At 48.3% G+C, this 21053-nt stretch overlaps 1 protein-coding gene across 2 annotated transcripts in view; it reads left to right on the forward strand.

The window, feature by feature from the left end:
• Positions 1 to 21053, forward strand: part of ASCC3 (activating signal cointegrator 1 complex subunit 3) — a 508554-nt gene that overhangs the window by 12043 nt on the left and 475458 nt on the right. For both annotated transcript variants that reach the window (XM_054023229.1, XM_054023231.1), the window contains exons 2-3: positions 13543 to 13693; positions 19076 to 19226. In XM_054023229.1, the coding sequence (XP_053879204.1) occupies positions 13604 to 13693; positions 19076 to 19226 (241 nt within the window). In that variant the 5' untranslated portion in view covers positions 13543 to 13603. The remainder of the gene's footprint in view (positions 1 to 13542; positions 13694 to 19075; positions 19227 to 21053) is intronic.

The following is a 21053-nucleotide window of genomic DNA, read 5'->3' on the forward strand; positions in this document are numbered from 1 at the left end:
GGAACCTGCGGCAGCGGAGAGTTTCCTGAAGATCTCTGAGGGAGATTCCCGTGAAGTGAGGGAGTGTATCAACAGCCTGTTCCGCTGCTCAGTCTAGGCATGAGGTGGGAGACAAACCTGCTTTCTGCAACCCTCCTTCCCCCCAAAATCACTTCAGCAATTCCTAAAATCAGATCCACTTACCAGGAGCCTCCTCTCCTGTTTGCGCTTCGCCAAGATCCGACTGCTGTGACTGGTTAGGGTCCTCTGGGGTAGAAAACTGCTCCTGACTGCATGCATCTCTGGCCTCCCAGTCATCCTCTGCCTCTGGGTCCCCCTCTCCCTCTTCATACAAGATTTCCTCTTCCTGGCTCGGTCCACTGTCAACTGGCACGCGAGCCAACAAAATATCCACAGGGGCCTTCACAGTGGAGGTGGGGTCGTCACCAAGTATCGCGTCCAGCTCTTTGTAGAACCGGCAGCTCATGGGTGCAGCACCAGAGTGGTGGTTTGTTTCCTGTGCTTTGTGGTAGGTGTTCCGCAGCTCCTTCACTTTGACCCTGCACTGCAGTTTGTCCCGGTCATGACCCCTTTCTATCATGCATTGTGAAATCTGTCTGTAGGTATCATAATTCCTACAGCTGGAGTGCAGGGAAAGTTTTCTATACAGTAGGTTATCTTATGACACTACATATCACTATGGGCAGTGCATGGTGTACACCCAGATCACTAAAAATACACACAACACTAAAACTATACTGAACATAATTTGATGATTCAGAAGGCATTTCAGGATCTTGCAGTGTCTCAGGGTCATCATTATCAACATCAATTATCATTGTAGATGTAGAAGGTATAGGAGATTGGGCTGAATCTGTAATGATCCTATGACACACCCTGGAAGCTGCTTTTTTGAATAAATCCCTGATATTAGCTTGCTTGCTTGTCTTCTGCCTCTTTTGCATAAAAGTAGAGTGCAGAATATGCAATTGCATAACCTCCTGGGCAATATATTAGATTGAAGATTTGTGTTGGGAGAGATCAGAAATGCCAGTTAATAGAGCTTTCTGGTTGATAAAGGGCCGGTTAAGACAGCTTTTACTGTATTTCCTAAACAGCACTGGTAATTTACCTTATGTTAATCCATGTAGTTATTATCCATTAAGCAGTTTATAGACAGTTTACTGTGAAGAGACATATAGACAATGACATTATTACACCCAAGATTCAGCTAAATGTTAATATTTCCTTTTGATCTATGAATTAACAGAATACAGTCCTAGACAGGAACCATTTGGTTACATGGTTAACGTCTAACAAGATATAGGTAAACAGACCACTACAATCACTATCTTCTTCCAATTCTTTAACAATAAAAGTTTACATTTCAAAGCTCTAGTCTGTCTAACATGGCTATGCTAGGTATAGCATATATAACCCTAATTACCATTTATATACTTCTCTAATATGTCTTTAAAGGTTAAATTTGGGTTTTTAGCCTGCAAGTTGCTCAACTCTTTCTCGCCCTGTTACAGACCTGAAAGAACATTTACATAAGAACGGCCGTACTGGGTCAGACAAAAGGTCCATCTAGCCCAGTATCCTATCTACCGACAGTGGCCAATGCCAGGTGCCCCAGAGGGAGTGGACCTAACAGGCAATGATCAAGTGATCGCTCTCCTGCCATCCATCTCCATCCTCTGACAAGCAGAGGCTAGGGACACTATTCCTTACCCATCCTGGCTAATAGCCATTAATGGACTTAACCACCATGAATTTATCTATATTAAAATATAAATATTTAGGGTTAAATCCTGGTCCTATTGAAATCAGTGGAAACTTCACTGGAGTCAGGCTTTCACCATTAGGCTAGGTCTACACTACAGACCTATACTGTGAAATTGGAGATTAAATATATTTAGAATGATCACAAACATATAAACAAAAGGCTTGACTTGTAGCATAATCCTTGATTTTTCTGTTCTTAACTCGAAATCACTTTAAATGTCCTGTTTTTCAATAGCTAAGACCAGGGGTCGGCAAACTTTCAGAATTGGTGTGCCGAGTCTTCATTTATTCACTTTAATTTAAGATTTTGTGTGCCAGTAATACATTTTAACGTTTTTAGAAGGTCTCTCTCTATAAATCTATATATTATATAACTAAACTATTGTCGTATGTAAAGTAAACAAGGTTTTCAAAATGTTTAAGAAGCTTCATTTAAAATTAAATTAAAATGCTGATCTGACACTGCTGGCCTGCTCAGCCCACTGCCGGCCTGGGGTTCCATTCACCTAGACCGGCAGCGGGCTGAGCGGGACCGGCGGCCGGGACTCAGCCCGCTGCCGGTCTTGGGTTTCATCCGCCGGCTCCTGCCCACTGCTGGTCTGGGGTCCTGGCCTGCCTACACAGAGTGGGTACCTACCTTCTCCCTGGTTTTAGCCCATTTTATTCCTCTCTCTCTGCACTGAGCTGAGGGTGGGAGTGCACTGAGCAGAGGGCTGGGGGTGAAGGAGCAGGCTGGGGGTTGGGGTGTAGGGTCTGGCCAGGAGCTAGAATGAGGGAGGGGGCTCAGGTTTGGGGCAGGAGGTTGGGGTGTGGAGCTCTTACCTGGGCAGCTCCCATTTGGTGTGAGGGGTGCAGGTGGGAATGGGGGACGGGAGGGGGGGGTGCAGGAGCTTCCGTTTGGTGCTCAGGGTGAGGGTGGGGATGTGGGATGTCCAAGAGTCAGGGCATGAGTCGGTGCAGGAGTCGGCAGGGGAATGGGGGTGTGTGAGGAGGGTGCAGGAGTCAGGGCAGAGGGCTGGGGGCATCTGAGGGGGGTGCAGGAGTCAGGGCATGGAGTGTGGGGGAGCTGGTTATGTGTGGCGGGTGCCGGAGTCAGGGCTGGGGTTGTGGGGGTTGCAGGGGTCAGAGCAGGGGCCAGAGCAGGGGCCTGGGAGTGTGGGGGATGCAGGATTCAGGGCAGAGGGCTGTGGGGGGTTTAGGAGTCAGGGCAGGAGGCTGATGGTGTGGGCTGGAGTTGGGATGCTCCCAGCCCCCTGCCCTGAGCAGCTCTTATGTTAGGGTTATGCCCTAATTCCACCCTCCAGCTCAACTTCTGGCTCCACTTCTCCCCCTCCCTCTCCAGGGCCATCAGCTGTTTGGCCGCAGGGAGAGGAGGGAGCTTGACTGCTGGTGGAGGCTGCTCTGCAGCAGCAGCTGGCAGGATCAAGCTTCTGCTCCCTGCCTCCGCAGGAGAGAGCGGTGGGTGGGGGGGCGGAGAAGAGCAGACTGGGCCGGGCAGGATTTTTAATTGCACGCTGCTGCCTGCCGCGGTCCCGGCCGCCGGCCCCGCCCAGCCCACTGCCAGCCTGGGTTTGGCTGCGGGCTGAACGGGGCTGGCAGCCGGGACCCCGGCAGGCAGCAGCGTGCCATTAAAAAATCGGCTTGCGTGCCATAGGTTGCCCACCCCTGGCTAAGACAGTGGGACTGAGTTGAAGTAGTCTAAACTTTACCTGTGCATTGCCTTGCTTTACACTTAATTTCATCTATTTGTATTGTAACCTTAACATTTAGGAGTGGTTCATCATTAGTGAGTAAAGAAAGATTTGAATTTACCATAACTTCCCTGTAAGTTTTGCTCACACTGAAACTTAAATATGTATTTTTTAATGTTTAAGAAATTGTTTCAATTTACACTGTATTAATTGTCTATACTGGTCAAATAGTTTGCCTTCTGTGGTTCAGATATACACAAGAGTCAAAAATACAGTTGTCCATACACAGAGACACACGAGTAGGGACAGAGGAGGAAAGTAGGTGTGCTATTTGAGGAAAAGGCAGAAGTGGGAGGGAAATTAAATATCCAGCTGGAATATAAAGATGAAAATTTCATCCACCTGTAATGAAATCTACCTGAATTTAATTTTTCTTTAAGGCTAAAAGCCTGCTAAAATTATGGTCCAGGCTTACCATTAAGGCTTCCATTTAAATCAACAAAGCCTGAAAAGTTTCCTTCCAGGTGCTGATCGTAGTTAAGAATGTAGAATGTAATCTTCTATTCTTCTTCGAGTGCTTGCTCATATCCATTCCATTAGGTGTGTGCGCGCCGCGTGCACGATCGTCGGAGAATTTTTTACCCTAGCAACACCGGCGGGTCGGCTGTGGAGCCCCCTAGAGTGGCGCCTTCATGGCGCTGAATATATACCCCAGCCGACCCGGCGCCCCCTCAGTTCCTTCTTACCGCCCCTGATGGTCGTTGGAACTGTGGAGCACGGCATAGCTGCTCTCCACTCTCCCTAGCTTAGTTAGTTATTCACAGTTATAGTTATAGTTCTAGTTGTTTATAGTTAAATAGTTTTAAAAAATTGTTCGGTTGTTATAGTAGTTCAGGGGATTAAGGGGGTAGTCTCCCCCTTTCTCCCCCGGCCGCGGGGCCGGGCTCATGCCCAACGCTCCCGGCTTCAAGCAGTGCGCCTCCTGCGCTAAGCCTATGCCCACGAGTGACCCGCACGACTCCTGTCTGAAGTGCCTGGGAGAGTCCCATCAAACAGATAAGTGCAAGATCTGTAAGGCCTTCAGACCAAGGACCAAGAAGGAGCGGGACTTTCGGCTCCGGCAACTCCTTATGGAGGCGGCACTTAGTCCGGACGCTCCATCAACGAGTCAGGCCCCGGCACCTAGCACCTCGGTGCGCAGTGCCCCGGCGGCACCGGCCTTGCCGACCACGCGAGTGGCGTCGGACAAGCCTCCCCGGCACCGGACCTCGTCGGCACCGCAAGCACAACAAGTGCCTCGGCGCCGGTCATTATCCCCGGGGCATAAAAAAGCCCATAAGACGGGGACCTCCGTGCCGAAAACGCCGGCTCCCCCAGTGCCGGGGGTAGAGCCGCGTCTGCCTGTGGAGCACCGAAAACAGGTGACTCCAGCACCGTCGACTCCGGCTCCGAGGCTGTTGAGTCCGGTGCAGATAGCGTCTCCACCGAGACCGGCGGTGATACAGTGCCTCCCGTCGACTCCAGAGACCTTCGCGGCGGCGAGAGACTTAATAGCTCTCACGGAGCCGGCACCGCCTCAACCACCGGCACCGACGGCACCGTTGACTCGTCCGGTCCAGTCTAGAGGGAAACCTGCCTTGATGCGCCCTCCATCGCAAGGGCTGGAACCACGGCACCGGTCCCGGTCCCGAAGCAGGTCCCCATGCCGCTCGCAGTCCCGGCGCCGAATATCACCTCGGCACCGGTCGTACTCGGGGCCAAGATCTTCGTCGCGGCACCGCTCTACGTCTCGGCACCGCTATGATCGTCGGTACCGATCGACATCGAGACGTAGTTCTCGGCACCGCTATGATCGACGCTCGACGTCGAGAGGCCGCTCCCGGCACCGGGCCTACTCAAGATCACATTCCAGGTCCAGGTCTGACTCTCGGCACCGACGTAGTCATCGGCACCGATCCCGTTCTCGGCACCGTTCGCCGGCACCGCACAGGGACCGTTCATCTCTGGGCCGGCACCGTGCGGCACCGTACCATCCGGAGCTCGTCTCGGCGCGGTCGGCACCGCCATGGCCATCCAGATCAGTGTCCCGATCCTCCGATGGGGCATCGAGATCGGCATACCCCCCTCAGGGACAGGCCGATGATACGGACATGGGCCACTGGCAGGAGGTAGCGGAGGATCCCGCTCAGGGACCTTCACACTGGTCGTTTTGGACCCCGTGGGTGTACCACCAAGCTCAAGGGGCTCCACCACCATCAGCCTCTCGCTCTGGGGCCCTTCACTCAGAGTGCACCGAGTCCACCATCTCTCGCCCTCCTCCAGGGGGCATGGAGGCCTCCGTGCCCGCACCTGACGTCCTGGACCCAGAGGCAGGTGATGCTCCGCTCCAAGGCTCATTGGACCAGGCCCCGCCCTTGGATCCCTTGCCACCTGAGGCATCTTCCTCATCTTCCCCAGATGAGGCAGTGGCGGGCACAACGAGCACGGGTCCACCCCCGATTGATCTCCGGGCACACCAGGACCTATTACGTAGGGTGGCACGTAATATGGACCTTCAGGCAGAGGAGATTGTGGAGGTGCAGGACCCCATTGTGAACATCCTCTCTGCGGATGCCCCATCCAGAGTGGCGTTACCCCTGATCCGCACGATCCAGGCTAACGCCACTACGATATGGCAAACTCCTGCCTCTATCCCACCCACAGCGAGAGGGGTGGAAAGAAAGTACTTTGTCCCCTCAAAGGACTATGAGTACTTGTATACCCATCCCCAACCGTGTTCACTGGTGGTGTCATCAGTGAATGCAAGGGAGCGCCACGGTCAACAGGCCGCAGCGCCCAAATCGAAGGAGGCTAAGCGCCTCGATTTGTTTGGCCGTAAAGTTTATTCAGCCGGAGGGCTGCAACTTAGAGCGGCTAACCAGCAGGCGCTCCTGAGCCGCTATAACTTTAATTCCTGGAACTCTATGGGGAAGTTCAAGGAATTGGTTCCCCAAGACTCCAGGGAGGAGTTTGGGGCCTTGATAGAGGAGGGTAAGAAGGTGGCTCGGACCTCCTTGCAGGCCTCCTTGGACATAGCGGACTCGGCTGCGAGGACCCTGGCTTCGGGTATCGCTATGCGGAGGATCTCCTGGCTTCAGGTTTCTGGTTTGCCTCCGGAGCTGCAGCAAACCCTACAGGATCTGCCCTTTGAGGGACATGGATTGTTCTCGGACAAGACGGACTCTCGTCTGCAGAGCCTCAAGGACTCGAGAACAATCATGCGCTCCCTGGGGATGCATGTTGTGGGCCCTCAGCGCAGGCCATTTAGGCCGCAGCCTCAGCGCTTCTACCCCCCCCCGCCTCGTCAGAGACAGGACTCGGCCCGGAGGCGAGGGCGAGGTGGTAGAAGAAGGTGGACCGGCCCTCAACCCGGTCAGAACCAGGGGCCACCTAGACCACCTTCAGGCCCCAGGCAGAACTTTTGAAGGTGCGGTCGAGGACGGCGCCCCAGTCATCCCCCAGGATCCAGCCCCCTCCTTTCGGGATCGCCTTTCCCATTTCCACCGTGCTTGGTCCCTTTTAACTTCGGACCGTTGGGTCCTTCGCACGGTGGACAGGGGATACGCTATCCAGTTTTCTTCAATCTCCCCCTCCTCCCCCCCTTCTTCCCCGTCCCTCTTCAGGGACCCTTCTCACGAGCAACTTCTTATACAGGAAGTTTCTACGCTCCTTGCTATGGGGGCCATAGAGGAGGTTCCAGTAGAGTTAAGGGGCAGGGGATTTTATTCCTGGTACTTCCTCATTCCCAAGTCCAAAGGAGGTCTGCGACCCATCTTGGACTTGCGCGGACTCAACAAATTCATAGTAAAGTTGAAGTTCCGCATGGTCTCTTTGGGGGCCATTATCCCTTCCCTCGATCCTGGAGACTGGTTCGCCGCCCTCGACATGAAAGACGCATACTTTCACATCGCAATTTACCCACCTCACAGACGCTTCCTGCGATTCGTGGTAAGCACGGTGCACTACCAATTTGCAGTCCTTCCCTTCGGCCTATCCTCGGCCCCAAGAGTGTTCACGAAATGTATGGCTGTCGTGGCAGCGTACCTTCGTCGGCAAAGGATACAGGTGTTCCCGTACCTAGACGACTGGCTGGTACGCGGTCGCACCAAAGAGCAAGTTCGAGCTCACGTCCACATAATAGTGCACACATTCAACGAGTTGGGCATCCTACTCAACAAGGACAAATCCACTCTAGAACCTACCCAGAGAATAGAATTCATCGGCGCAGTTCTAGACTCCAGACGTGCACAAGCCATCCTGCCAGACAACCGCTTTGGCACCATCACGAGCCTCATTCAAGGGCTCAAGGCCTTCCCAACTACCACGGTGAGGTCGTGCCTTACCCTGCTGGGTCACATGGCTTCCTGCACGTACGTAACCAGGCATGCCAGACTTCGGCTTCGCCCACTCCAGACCTGGGTGTCGTCAATATACCGCCCACATCGGGACAGCCTGAACATGGTGGTCACGGTCCCGAACTCGGTCCTGACCTCCCTCACCTGGTGGCTAGATCACAATGTGGTCTGCGAGGGGATGCCATTTCACGCCCCACAACCCTCTCTGCACCTGGTCACAGACGCTTCATCTCTGGGTTGGGGCGCCCATCTCAACGAACACCATACCCAGGGCCTGTGGACTGCACCCCAGCTAGCCCTGCACATCAATGTTCGGGAACTGATGGCGGTGCGCCTGGCGTGCCAGGCATTTCTCAATCTCCTACGTGGCCGCTGTGTGTTAGTTCTCATCGACAACACCACAGCCATGTTTTACATCAACAAGCAAGGAGGAGCACGTTCGTCAATTCTATGCCAAGAGGCCATTCGCCCGTGGGACTTCTGCATTGCCCACTCAATCCATCTCACGGCATCGTTCCTCCCTGGAGTCCAGAACACTTTAGCGGACCGACTCAGCAGGTCCTTCCAGATGCACGAGTGGTCTATCCGTCCGGACATCATACATTCCGTCTTCCAGAAGTGGGGGTTTCCCCAGATAGACCTGTTTGCTTCTCGAGACAACAGGAAATGCCACGTGTTCTGCTCCCTGCAAGGTCGAGCTCCGGGCTCCCTCTCGGATGCGTTTCTCCTTCCCTGGAAAGACCACCTGTTTTATGCCTTTCCTCTGTTTCCTCTGGTCCACAAGGTACTGCTCAAATTGCGCAGAGACCAGGCACAGGTAATTCTGGTCGCTCCAGCGTGGCCGAGACAACATTGGTACACCACATTGTTGGAACTCTCGGTTCAGACACCGATCCTGCTTCCATTATGTCCGGATCTCATCTCTCAGGACCACGGCCGGCTGCGTCACCCCGACCTGCAATCACTCCACCTCACGGCGTGGCTGCTCCATGGTTCACCCAGGCAGAGTAGCAATGCTCGCACTCTGTCCAACAGATTCTGCTGAGCAGTAGGAAGCCCTCAACACACACCACGTACCTGGCCAAGTGGAAGCGGTTCTCCTGTTGGTGCGAACAACGAGCCACGTCCCCGTTGCAGGCACCCATTCCTCTCATTTTGGAATATCTCCTCTCCCTAAAACAGCAAGGGTTGGCGATATCTTCAATTAGAGTTCACCTGGCCGCTATATCGGCCTTTCACCCAGGGGAACTCGCGTCCTCGGTATTCTCTAACCCGATGGTCGTTAGATTCCTCAAGGGCTTAGACCCACAACAACGTCAGCCCGTCCCGATGTGGGACCTTAACCTGGTTCTCTCCAAGCTCACAGGTCCTCCATTTGAGCCACTGGCCACCTGTTCACTTTTGTACCTATCCTGGAAGACAGCCTTCCTCGTAGCCATCACCTCAGCAAGGCGCGTTTCTGAACTCAGGGCGCTTACATCCGAGCCCCCTTATACAGTTTTCCATAAGGATAAAGTGCAGCTTCGTCCACATCCTGCCTTTCTCCCTAAGGTGGTTTCTCCATTTCATATCAACCAGGATATATTCCTCCCGGTCTTTCATCCTAAACCACATGCTACTCACCAGGATCAACGTTTGCATTCTCTGGACGTACGCAGGGCCCTGGCCTTCTATATTGACCGCACAAGGCACTTTAGAAAGACGACGCAACTCTTCGTTGCAGTGGCCGACCGAATGAAAGGCTCACCGGTCTCTTCACAACGCTTATCCTCCTGGATTACGTCTTGCATCCGGACTTGCTATGACCTAGCAGGTGTCTCAGCACCGCACCTCACCGCTCACTCCACAAGGGCCCAAGCTTCCTTCGACTGCTTTCCTGGCGCAAGTTCCAATCCAGGACATTTGTAGAGCGGCAGTTTGGTCATCAGTCCACACATTTACAGCTCACTATGCGCTAGTGCAGCAGTCCAGGGACGATGCTGCTTTCGGACCAGCGGTTTTGCACACAGCAATGTCTCACTCCGACCCCACCACCTAAGTTGGGCTTGGGAGTCACCTAATGGAATGGATATGAGCAAGCACTCGAAGAAGAAAAGACGGTTACTCACCGTTGTAACTGTTGTTCTTCGAGATGTGTTGCTCATATCCATTCCAAACCCGCCCCCCTTCCCCACTGTCGGAGTAGCCAGCAAGAAGGAACTGAGGGGGCGCCGGGTCGGCTGGGGTATATATTCAGCGCCATGAAGGCGCCACTCTAGGGGGCTCCACAGCCGACCCGCCGGTGTTGCTAGGGTAGAAAATTCTCCGACGATCGTGCACGCGGCGCGCACACACCTAATGGAATGGATATGAGCAACACATCTCGAAGAACAACAGTTACAACGGTGAGTAACCGTCTTTTGTGGCTTCCCACCTTCTTAAAAATTTTCAAAGGTAAAATCACATATATTTTAAAAATAAGTATAATAAGATTTAAAGTACTCAGACTTCATCTGTAGATTTCACAGAGCTTTACAAAGCTCTCTGAATCCCTTTATTACAGATGTAGAAATTCACGTGTCGAGTAGGTAAGTGGCTTTTTCATGGTAACAAAAATCAAGGTACAGAGTTGGCCATCTCTTGAGTTTCAGTTCCTTGTCATAAAGCATGCTGCCTCTAGTAACATTAAGATTTAAAATGTTTAACAGAATATGTATGTCAACTTCACGTCAAATGGTGACTTTTAAAACAAAGTAATTGAAACCAGTTGTTTCTTCACTTATTATAATTATTTGTTACAGCACCCAGAAGCCTCATTCAGGATTGGGTCCTCCGTGCTTGTCACTGTACAAACATAAAATAAGACAGTAACTGTCCCAAAGAACTTAACATTTAAAAATGCGAATTTTACTCTTGCATCTTTATAAGTGAGCCTTCCAGAATAAGGTTGAATTACTGATACCTGCACAACACCTGACCAGTGACTAACTTGTCAATAAGCTTTGACTTGTTTTGGAGGCTGTCAGGAGGGAAACTGAACTATCCTTATAAGTCTATATGTTAATTCTATGGTCTCTCTGAGACCATCTAAGACAGTGTTTCCTAATGTCCTTGGGAGGGGAGGAGGGAGAGAATACGCACATCTATCAGTTGTCTGCAGAATTTTGGCTTTTATTTATTTATTTTTTTAAGAAAGCTGTTTGGTTGTGAAAACTGTCAAAAGGTGAGGGTAGTGTAACCAATGCATCAGGACTTGCCTGAGTTTTCAGAGACCCTGAAATGATAGTTCTGAGGCGTGAGCGGCCACATTTATTTCAATGAGTGCTGCCTCAGATGCAGAGGTTTGTGATACTTAAAATTGTTAATATTGATCTTTAACTGTTCATTATAGCATGTAAGAATAAGAAAGGAAAGAAAGCATCATATTACAAAGATGGACAACTGCGTTTTCCAAAGTACAGAAGTAGTGTGAAGGACTAGTTAGGGATGTGTGTGTGGATGGTGAAAATGTTAAGATGGGATCACCCAACTATCAAGCTGTCCAGCAATGGCTTAAGAGCAGGAGTACCACCCAAAGGGCAGACTGTCAAGAACCATGGCACAAACCCCAAATTGGCTGAGAGTTCTATACTTAGATTTCAGTAACCAATTATCAAGTGTAAACTCCTCCGGCACTGTAACAGCCTAAAGAAGAAGTACCCTTGGGTAATCTGTCTTGCCACCCAGGTAAGCTTATGTTTGTGGTAGGTGGTCCCTTATACCAAGTATCACAGTAATATTCAGGTTACTTCAAGTCCCAAAGGACCAATCACTTCCTCAGGTCAGTAGCACTTTAGATCTACACCAGAGCCAACTCCTATAGCCAATCCTTTAATAAACTATGTAAAGAGTGATTATATAGGAAAAGGAAATGAGTTATTTACAAAGTTCTCACACACACACACACACACACACACACACACACACACACACACACACACACACACACACACACACACACACACGAGTTCCAGTCGTAAATTTAAAAAAAAGTCTATAATAAGCAAGCTCTCTGTGTCCTTTAGGGCTAACCCGGGCTAAGCACTGGACATCTTTTGCTTATGTCTAGTGATCCTTGTCCCAGAAAGTCCATGCAGCATAAAGATCCAGTTCCTCCTGTTAGGGGGTTTTATTTCCTTTCCTCCTTCCACTTCAAGTTGCAAACTCAGTTGACAGGTAAATCTTATGTCATCTCCATGGAGGTGGGGAGAGTAAACAACAAAGTCTTTTGTCCCTTTTAATGTTTCACTCTAGTCCATCTGGTGTGGATGGGCCTTCCTTGTCAGACAGGACTGTAACAACTTCTGTTGGAGACTAGTATTTCACAGTAATTAATCATTCTCTTCTGTCTGGTGACTTACAATACAAATGGTTAAATATTACTGTACAGTCTGGGATACAGATGTTATATGTGAGATTAATTTAAAAGCATTCAGTAAAGTCTAAACACTAAGCAAATTTTTATTCCTCTAATACCTATTTTAATACTAACACACAGGTGAGTCAGACTGGCTGACCAGCTAGGTATTTGTCAGTGTTCAGTGGAGATATGGGGATCTTGGCATGAGTTGGCACCTGCTCTGTCAGTGTCACACCAACACATGGTGAGGTTGGAGGAAGAGGAGGAGGGCCTTGATGGGTACGATGGGTTTATTTTCTTGAAGTGAGCATTCAGCTTTTTCCAAAAGTTCAGGAAGCACTGGTTGTTAGCTAAATGTATGGTATTTGTAATGATGGTTTTAGTGATGATTGCCTTTTCACTAGGAGCTATGCTGAGATGACTAATTTATGTAAGTCACTAACCATCTAACAGATCACATCTTTTGGTGGCCTCGTCTGGGGTTTGAATGAGAAGTGAAAGGCTTTCCTCAGTGTGTTTTTCATTGAACTTATTTGTTGCTTGAAATGCTAGTTGGTCGCGTGACGAGAGACCCTATACTCAATTTGATGGCATTTCTCCGTTTGTCTGTGATGTAATAGTTTTTGAACACTACACTTGGATTTACTTTAAGACTGACCTGTAAGACTGGTGAGAAAAATGTGGATGTAGCTGTAAAATATTGATGAATGTTAAGGAGACTTGGAAAACTACCAGTACCAAAAGAAAAATACTATTTATTTTTCAAGATAATACACGACTAATAAAAATAATGCACATTCACTTTATCACTTTTGCTGCTCTGTTTCTAGACTAGATCTCACTAAATAATGTTTAAAAAAAAATCTAAATGGCTCTTTAAACATGCTCAAAAATAGCAGTTCTCAAACTGTGGATCAGGACCCTGTTTTAATGGGGTCGCCAGGGCTGGTGTTAAACTTGCCGGGACCTGGGGCCAAAGCCAAAGTCAGAGCCTGACTGCCTGGGGCCGAAGCCCAAGAGCTTCAGCCCTGGGGGGCAGGGCTCAGGTTACAGGCCCCCCACCTGGGACTGAAGCCCTTGGGCTTTGGCCACCCCTGCCCGGAGTGGCGGGGCTCGGGCTTTGGCTTCGTTCCCCTCTTGTGAGGTCGTGTAGTAATTTTTGTTGTCAGGGGGGGGTCACGATGAAAAGAAGTCTGAGAACCCGTGCTCAAAAATAATGAATGTCTGTCTCTACCTGTATGAAGGTATACTAATATTAATTTGTTTTTAAAGTATCAGCAAAGTTTAATTTGTTCTTTTTGTTCTCTTTTAGGTTTCTACAAGTTGGAGTGTGACTTAATTTCTCATCGTATGGATCACTGAATGAGTAACAGATGGCCTTACCTCGTCTTACGGGAGCTTTACGCTCTTTTTCAAATGTCACTAAACAAGATGATTATAGTGAAGAATTGGGTGACTTAATGGTAAGTTTTATCTTCTTAGTTTTTTTTGTTTTAAATTCTAGTGTATGTTGTAAGAGTCTATTAATTCTGTTTCCTTAAGGTAAACTGCTATTTTGTTAATGGCAAGATCAGGAAGACTAGTATAGATTCCTTGTGCATGTCCTGCGTATCCCATTATGTTCATACATGACTGAATTTACCTTGGCTTGGAGGGTTTGTGCAAGGCCCTATCTTCTGCTTTGTACCGATGGCTACCCCTGTGGGGTAGGTTGGCTGTATAAAAGGGCTTTGAAACTCCATGCAGGAGTGATAAGAGACTGCTGGCCAGACATGGCAAACCCATGAAAAAAATGCTGAAATTGGGCTTGTTTTTGACTGAATTGGCTTGTGAGTTGCTTGTTGGCTAGTTTTTGGCTTGTTGCTTGTTTGGCTTGTTGTGTGTTGTACCTTGTTGCTGCTTCTTTTTTTGTTTGTTTGTTTTGATCGGCTCCCGACAAGCAGAGGCAAGAGCGGGAGAGTCGGGTGCACTCGGGGCCCTCCACAGTCCAGACTGTATGCCATGTGGATCTAGTCACATAGAGTGTTGGGTTCGTAGGGATTGGCTTGTTTTGGCCTTGTTTTGAAATGTGATTAGCTTGATTTTTGGCTTATTGTGAAAGTCTGGGTGCTTATTTACCACGTGAAAGTTGGCAACTGTGCTGCAGGCAGAAGTCCAGCAACAGAGAGGGGGCTATGGACAGGTGGCATATGTGTGCATTCGGTGCAAGGAGCTCCTGGCCCACAGAGACCGTGTATGTGCTTTGAAGACCAGAGTTGCTGGACTAGAGTTGCTAAGGGAGACAGAGAGGTACATAGATGAGACTTTCCGGGACACAGTAGAACAGTCTCATCCCTGATCTGACAGGCAGAACTGCAGAATATCAATGTGTGGATGAGACGGTGGTGTAGAGAGGAGGGATTTAGATTTATTAGGAACTGGGGAAACTTGTGGGAAAGGGGGAACCTATACAGGAAGGATGGGCTCCACCTAAACCAAAATGGAACCAGATTGCTGGCACTTAAAATTAAGACGGTCGTAGAGCAGTTTTTAAACTAAGGACTGGGGGAAAGTCGACAGGTGCAGAGGAGCACATAGTTTGGACAGAGACATCCCTTAGGAGAGGATCTATTAAGGGAGATTCTCTATGTCCTAGTAAGGAGGAGAGGATGGAAGATAATAAAATATGGGTGGGATCTGATGAGAAACAGTCTAATGAAAAAGAGTCCCATTCGTTCATATCACGTAATGGCAGACAGCTAAAAAGTGAGAGGTTTTTAAAGTGCTTATATACAAATGCTAGAAGTCTAAATAATAAGATGAGTGAACTAGAGTGCCTCGTATTAAATGAGGATATTTATATAATAGACATCACAGAAAGTTGGTGGAATGAGGATAATCAGTGGGACACACTAATACCAGGGTACAAAATATATTGGAAGGACAGACCAGGTCGTGCTGGTGGGGGGAGTGGCATTATGTGAAAGACAGCATAAAATCAAATGATTTTAAAATCTGAAATGAACCAAACTGTACCACAGAATCTCTATGGATAGTAATTCCATGCTCAAGTAATAAGAATATAGTATAGGGCAGGGGTCGGCAACCTTTCAGCAGTGGTGTGCCGAGTCTTCATTTATTCATTCTAATGTAAGTTTTCGCGTGCCAGTAATACATTTTAACGTTTTTACAAGGTCTGTTTCTATAAGTCTGTAATATATAACTAAACTATTGTTGTATGCAAAGTAAATAAGGTTTTTAAAATGTTTAAGAAGCTTCATTTAAAATTAAATTAAAATGCAGAGGCCCCTGGGCCAGTGGCCAGGACCCGGGCAGTGTGAGTGCCACTGAAAATCAGCTCGCGTCCCGCAGGTTGCCTACTCCTGGTATAGGGATATATTACCGACCACCTGACCAGGATGGTGATAGTGACTGTGAAATGCTCAGGGAGATTAGAGAGGCTATAAATATAAAAGAACTTAGTAATAATGGGAGATTTCAACTATCCCCATATTGATTGGTACATGTCACCTCTTGGAGCAGCTAGTCCTGGAACCCACAAGAGAAGAGGCAATTCTTGATTTAGCCCTAAGTGGAGCGCAGGATCTACTCCAAGAGGTGAATATAGCTGGACCGCTTGGTAATAGTGACCATAATATAATTAAATTTAACGTACCTGTGGTGGGGAAAACACCACAGCAGCCCAACACTGTAGCATTTAATTTCAGAAAGGGGCACTACACAAAAAATGAGGAAGTTAGATAAACAGAAATTAAAAGGTACAGTGCCAAAAGTGAAATCCCTGCAAGCTACATAGAAACTTTTTAAAGACCCCATAATAGAGGCTCAACTGAAATGTATACCCCAAATTAAAAAACATACTCAGAGAACCAAAAAAGAGCCACTGTGGCTAAACAACGAAGTAAGAGTAGCAGTGAGAGGCAAAAAGGCATTATTTAAAAAGTGGAAATTAAATCCTAGTGAGGAAAATAGAAAGGAGCACAAACTCTGGCAAGTGAAGTGTAAAAATACAATTAGGAAGGGCAAAAAAGAATTTGAAGAACAGCTAGCTAGAGATTCGAAAAGTAATAGCAAAATTTTCTAAGTACAGCACAAGCAGGAAGTCTGCTAAACAACCAGTTGCAGAGGAACTAAATTAATTCTTTGCATCTGTCTTCACAGTTGAGGATGTGAGGGAGATTCCCAAACCTGAGCCATTCTTCTTAAGTGACAAATCTGAGGAACTGTCCCAGATTGAGATGTCATTAGAGAAGGTTTTGGAACAAATTGATAAATTTAAACAGTAATAAGTCACCAGAGCCAGATGGTATTGACCCAAGAGTTCTGAAGGAACTCAAATGTGAAATTGCAGAACTACTAACTGTAGTCTGTAACCTATCATTTAAATCTGCTTCTATACCAAATGACTGGAGGATAGTTAAAGTGACGCCCATTTTTAAAAAGGGCTCCAGAGGCGATCCCGTCAATTACAGGCCGGTAAGCCTGACTTCAGTACCGGACAAACTGGTTGAAACTATAGTAAAGAACATAATTGTCAGACACATAGATGAACATAATTTGTTGGGGAACAGTGAACATGGTTTTTGTAAAGGGAAATCATGCCTCACCAGTCTACTAGAATTCTTTGAGCGGGTCGACAAGGGGGATCCAGTGGATATGGTGTACTTAGATTTTCAGAAAGCCTTTAGCAAGTTCAGGAGTACTTGTGGCACCTTGGAGACTAACAAATTTATTAGAGCATAAGCTTTCGTGGACTACAGCCCACTTCTTCGGATGCATATAGAGTGAAACATATCCATCCATTGAACCAATCATTAGCAACAACTAATACAGCATAAATTGGAGGGAAATATTGCAGTGCACTTTATTTAATACTTTTTTCTTAAATAATCTCCAGTGCTGAATGTCATAGAATAATCTGAATAATAAACGTTATATTACCACTGCTGCTACTCTTCATCCAGGATGATGCCGCATGAATGAATGGAGCTGGTAAAGGAGAAAGTACTTTTTGAGGAATGAGATGTTTATATATTTTAAAATTCCATTCCTTTTATCATTACATTTTTTTTTCCTTAAAAAAGAAAAAATAGAGAAGGACAGTGGTAATGACTAGAATGAGGGATGGTTTTGGTGGTGGGGGTTTTCCATTTCCGGAAAGCTTACAAATACTGGTATTGGTGTATTTAGTTGGGAAAAGAGAGGATAGAGAGCAAATAGGTTTTATAAATAGGTGATGCAGATAGCAGTGCCTCTAGTGAGGGTTGCCCAATGCTTTCTGTTATAAATATCCTGTTTTTCAGTAGGTTATGATTGTGCCAAACTTGAATCATTCAGGTTGAAATTTTCCATGATGGTTGTCTGCTGGTCACCCTAACAGCATCCCAAAAAGCAAGAGGCTCACTGATACCTGGTAGTAAGTTTCAGTTGGCCTCACCAGTTCAGTGTACCCCAACTCACTGATGTATCTAGAACGGGGGCGGGCAAACTACGGCCCGGGGGCCACATCCTGATGGGGAGCGGGGTCTGGGGCTCGCCCTGCTCCGTGTGTGCCATGGCGCCGCGCGGCTCCCAGAAGCAGTGGCATGTCCCCCCTCCAGCTCCTACGTGGAGGCACAACCAGGTGGCTCTGCACACTGCCCTTACCCCAGGTATTACCCCCACAGCTCAAGCAGCTCCTGGAAGCAATGGTATGTCCCTTCTCCAGCTCCTACGCGGAGGCACAGCCAGGCGGCTCGGTACATTACCCTGAACGCAGGCGCCGCCTCTGCAGCTCCCACTGGCCGTGGTTCCAGGCCCATGGGAGCTGTGGGGTAACACCTGGGGCAGGGCAGCGTGCGGAGCCGCCTGGTTGTGCCTCCACATAGGAACTGGAGGGGGGACATACCGCTGCTTCCAGGAGCTGCTTGAGGTAAGTGTGGCCAGGAGCCTGCACCCCTGACATCCTCCCGCACACCAAACCCCTGCCCCAGCCCTGATCCCTCTCCTGCCCTCTGAACCCCTCGGTCCCAGCCCGGAGGACCCTCCTGCACCCCCAACCCCTCATCCCCACCCCAGAGCCTGCACGCCGAGCTGGAGCTCGCACCCCAATCCCCTACCCCAGCCCGGAGCCCCCTCCCACACTCTGAACTCCTCATTTCTGACACCGTCCCAGGGCCTGCACACCCAGCCGGAGCCCTCACCCCCTCCCGCACCCCAACCCCCAATTTTGTGAGCATTCATAGCCCGCCATCTAGAAGGTGTCATGTAAGATACCAATAGAAAGCTAATATCATGCTAAAAATCAATATTATTGTGTGGTGTATGTACAGAGGACAAATTAAAACTTTGAAAATTATTATTAAATTATGTCTGCCAGGCAGGGCTAAAGCTATCCCACTCTAGACAAGAATGTGGTTCTGCCACCTTAAAGGTATTTCCAAAGGACATTAGGAAACAATGGAAATGTAATTTACATAGATGATAAGAAGGATCAACAAGCAGAGGAAATGACCTTTCAGCATCATTGCAGGGGGGAAGGAGATTGAGGGAAACAGATCAGTTTGTATTTTAGCAATAACCATCAGGGGAAGAAACCCTGGATTTTCCTTTTGCCACCAGACTCCTAGGACAGGTAGGTACTAGCTTGCCTTAGCGCCGCAGCACCACCGATCGGCCTTTTAATGGTCTGGTCAGTGGTGCTGACTGGAGCCTCTAGGGTCCCTTTTCGACCGGGTGTTCCAGTCGACACCTGGTCATCCTAGTCCCGAGTACTGGCTCCGCAGCTCCTATTAGCCTTTGTTTTTACGAACTGCATGTTAATTCTAAACAAAATGCCCTTATTTTCTCTGATTATTCTTTTTCAGAATAAAAGGTCAAAATTACATAGACAGTTAATGTGCTCTGAGCTTACATGGAAGAAGATACTAAAATTTGTTGAAGATAGTTTGGACAAGAAAGAACAGCAGTCGGTAAATGGTCATTTAAGAACTATATTACAGGCTGCAAAACAAATAGGTAAGTCTTAATTTGTTAGTAATCTAATATCCTCAACCTGAAAACCAAATTTTAAGTTGATATATATGTTTTGTACTCCTTAGTTCTTCCCTCAGATATACCCTGGAAACTAAAGCCAATCTGAGTTACATATGCATATTTGAGGTTGGAATTTGGGCCTCAGGACATCTTTTAAATTTGACTTAATTTTCCATTTTCTGGAATTGTTGCATCTCATACTGTTAGAGTGCTGTCTCTTACTGCTCTTTAAGCAACCTCCAATAATTAAGGTGTTACAGTTACTTTTGGCACATCAACAAGTGGAGAAGAGAACAAGTTTTGTGGTATCCACTTCAGTGCAGAAATAGTTGTAATAGTAGAGAGTGGATTTTTTAATAACTTTATCATTCTGAAACTAGGCACTTGGGAAACAAGAGACAGAGAAGAAGCCTCTAATTTTAACCTCCCCTCCACCCCTTTTACCAGTGTAGGGAACGGAGTGGAGTTATTGTGTTTTTTTGTTTTTGGTTTTTTTTTTTTTTGTTTTTAAGGGGTGGGGTAGGGGGAAGAGGAAAATCCCAGTCTGTCAAAATGAAAATGTTTTAAAAAAATTTAAATATTTTTCAATAAACCAAACTTTGTGAGACAAAATGTGTGGGGAAAAATTTGTTTTCAACAAAACCGCATTTAAAAAAAAAATCTTTTTTGTTGAGAAAATTTCAATTAGCATTATTGGTGGGGGTTGAGCCCCATTACCTCCTAGTCACCCCTTGTCAGCATGAGGGTCAAGGAGATGTTTTGTAGGTAGGGGGTGTTCTTTGTTCATAGTTGATGCTTGGCTAAGGATTATCTCCCTGAGTTTGGTGGTGGTAGGCTTAAACTTTCCTGTATTTTTTTCCTGGTTACTGTTTCAGAAATCTCAAACAGCAGCCACAGGATAAATATGACTGGTGGGGATTAAGCTACGTAAACCTGTTATATGTGTAAATATGGCAGTCCATCACCTTGATAGTACTATGGGATCCAAGACATACATCCTTGCACGTGACTGCCTAAATGACATCTGCAGAAAGAAACTGCTTTGCTGTGGTTTGAGACATTTTGCTCCAAAGTAGAAAACCCTTGGCCAGGCTGACATACCAAGTGACTTTCTGTCTGGGAAGCAGTGTCAGTTTTTGCCAGTATCCACTCTGAGTCTAGCTATACTGGGCTATTTATTTTATCAGAAATTGATGCCAGGTATCAGTAGCCAGGACAGGACATGTGGGTGGGCCCCGACTTGGGGTGGGCGGGCAATTACTGGGGTAGGAGTCATCAGGGCTGCCTTCCCCTCCTCCTGCCAGCCCTGCGGGGAGGAGGAGGAATGATGCTCTGGTCAGGGCCCCCAGAAAACTGGGTGAACCGGTAAAAATGTGCGCCCTGTGCCCCCACCCACTCCGCCCCCCTGCCTGGTGCTTAGGGCTTGGCCTGCTCCACCTGCCCGACACTCCTGCTGGGGAATGGGGTGGGCACTTGCCCCGCTCCACCTGCCTGGTGCACCAGCAGGGGAGCGGGGGTTGGGGCCTTGCAAGCCCCCGCGCCCTACTCTCTGGTAGGGGCGCCTGGTGGGCAGAGCGGGGCAAGCCCCCGACCCGGCTCCCCAGTTGGAGTGCCGTGTGGGTTGCGGGAGCGGGCCAAGCCCCCAATCCCACTCCGTGGCTGGAGCACTGGAGCAGGGCAAGCCCCCGACCCCGCTCCCCAGCTGGAGCGTTGGGCAGGAGGAGTGGGGCAAGCACTGGGGCAGGAGCAGAGCCGGGGCTGCGGGGTGGGTCTGGATGCTAAGTGGGTGGGCTGTGACCCACCTGTGGC

The sequence above is a fragment of the Malaclemys terrapin genome, chromosome 3 (genome assembly GCF_027887155.1).
Source record: "Malaclemys terrapin pileata isolate rMalTer1 chromosome 3, rMalTer1.hap1, whole genome shotgun sequence".
In the NCBI taxonomy this organism is placed as follows: Eukaryota; Metazoa; Chordata; order Testudines; family Emydidae; genus Malaclemys; species Malaclemys terrapin.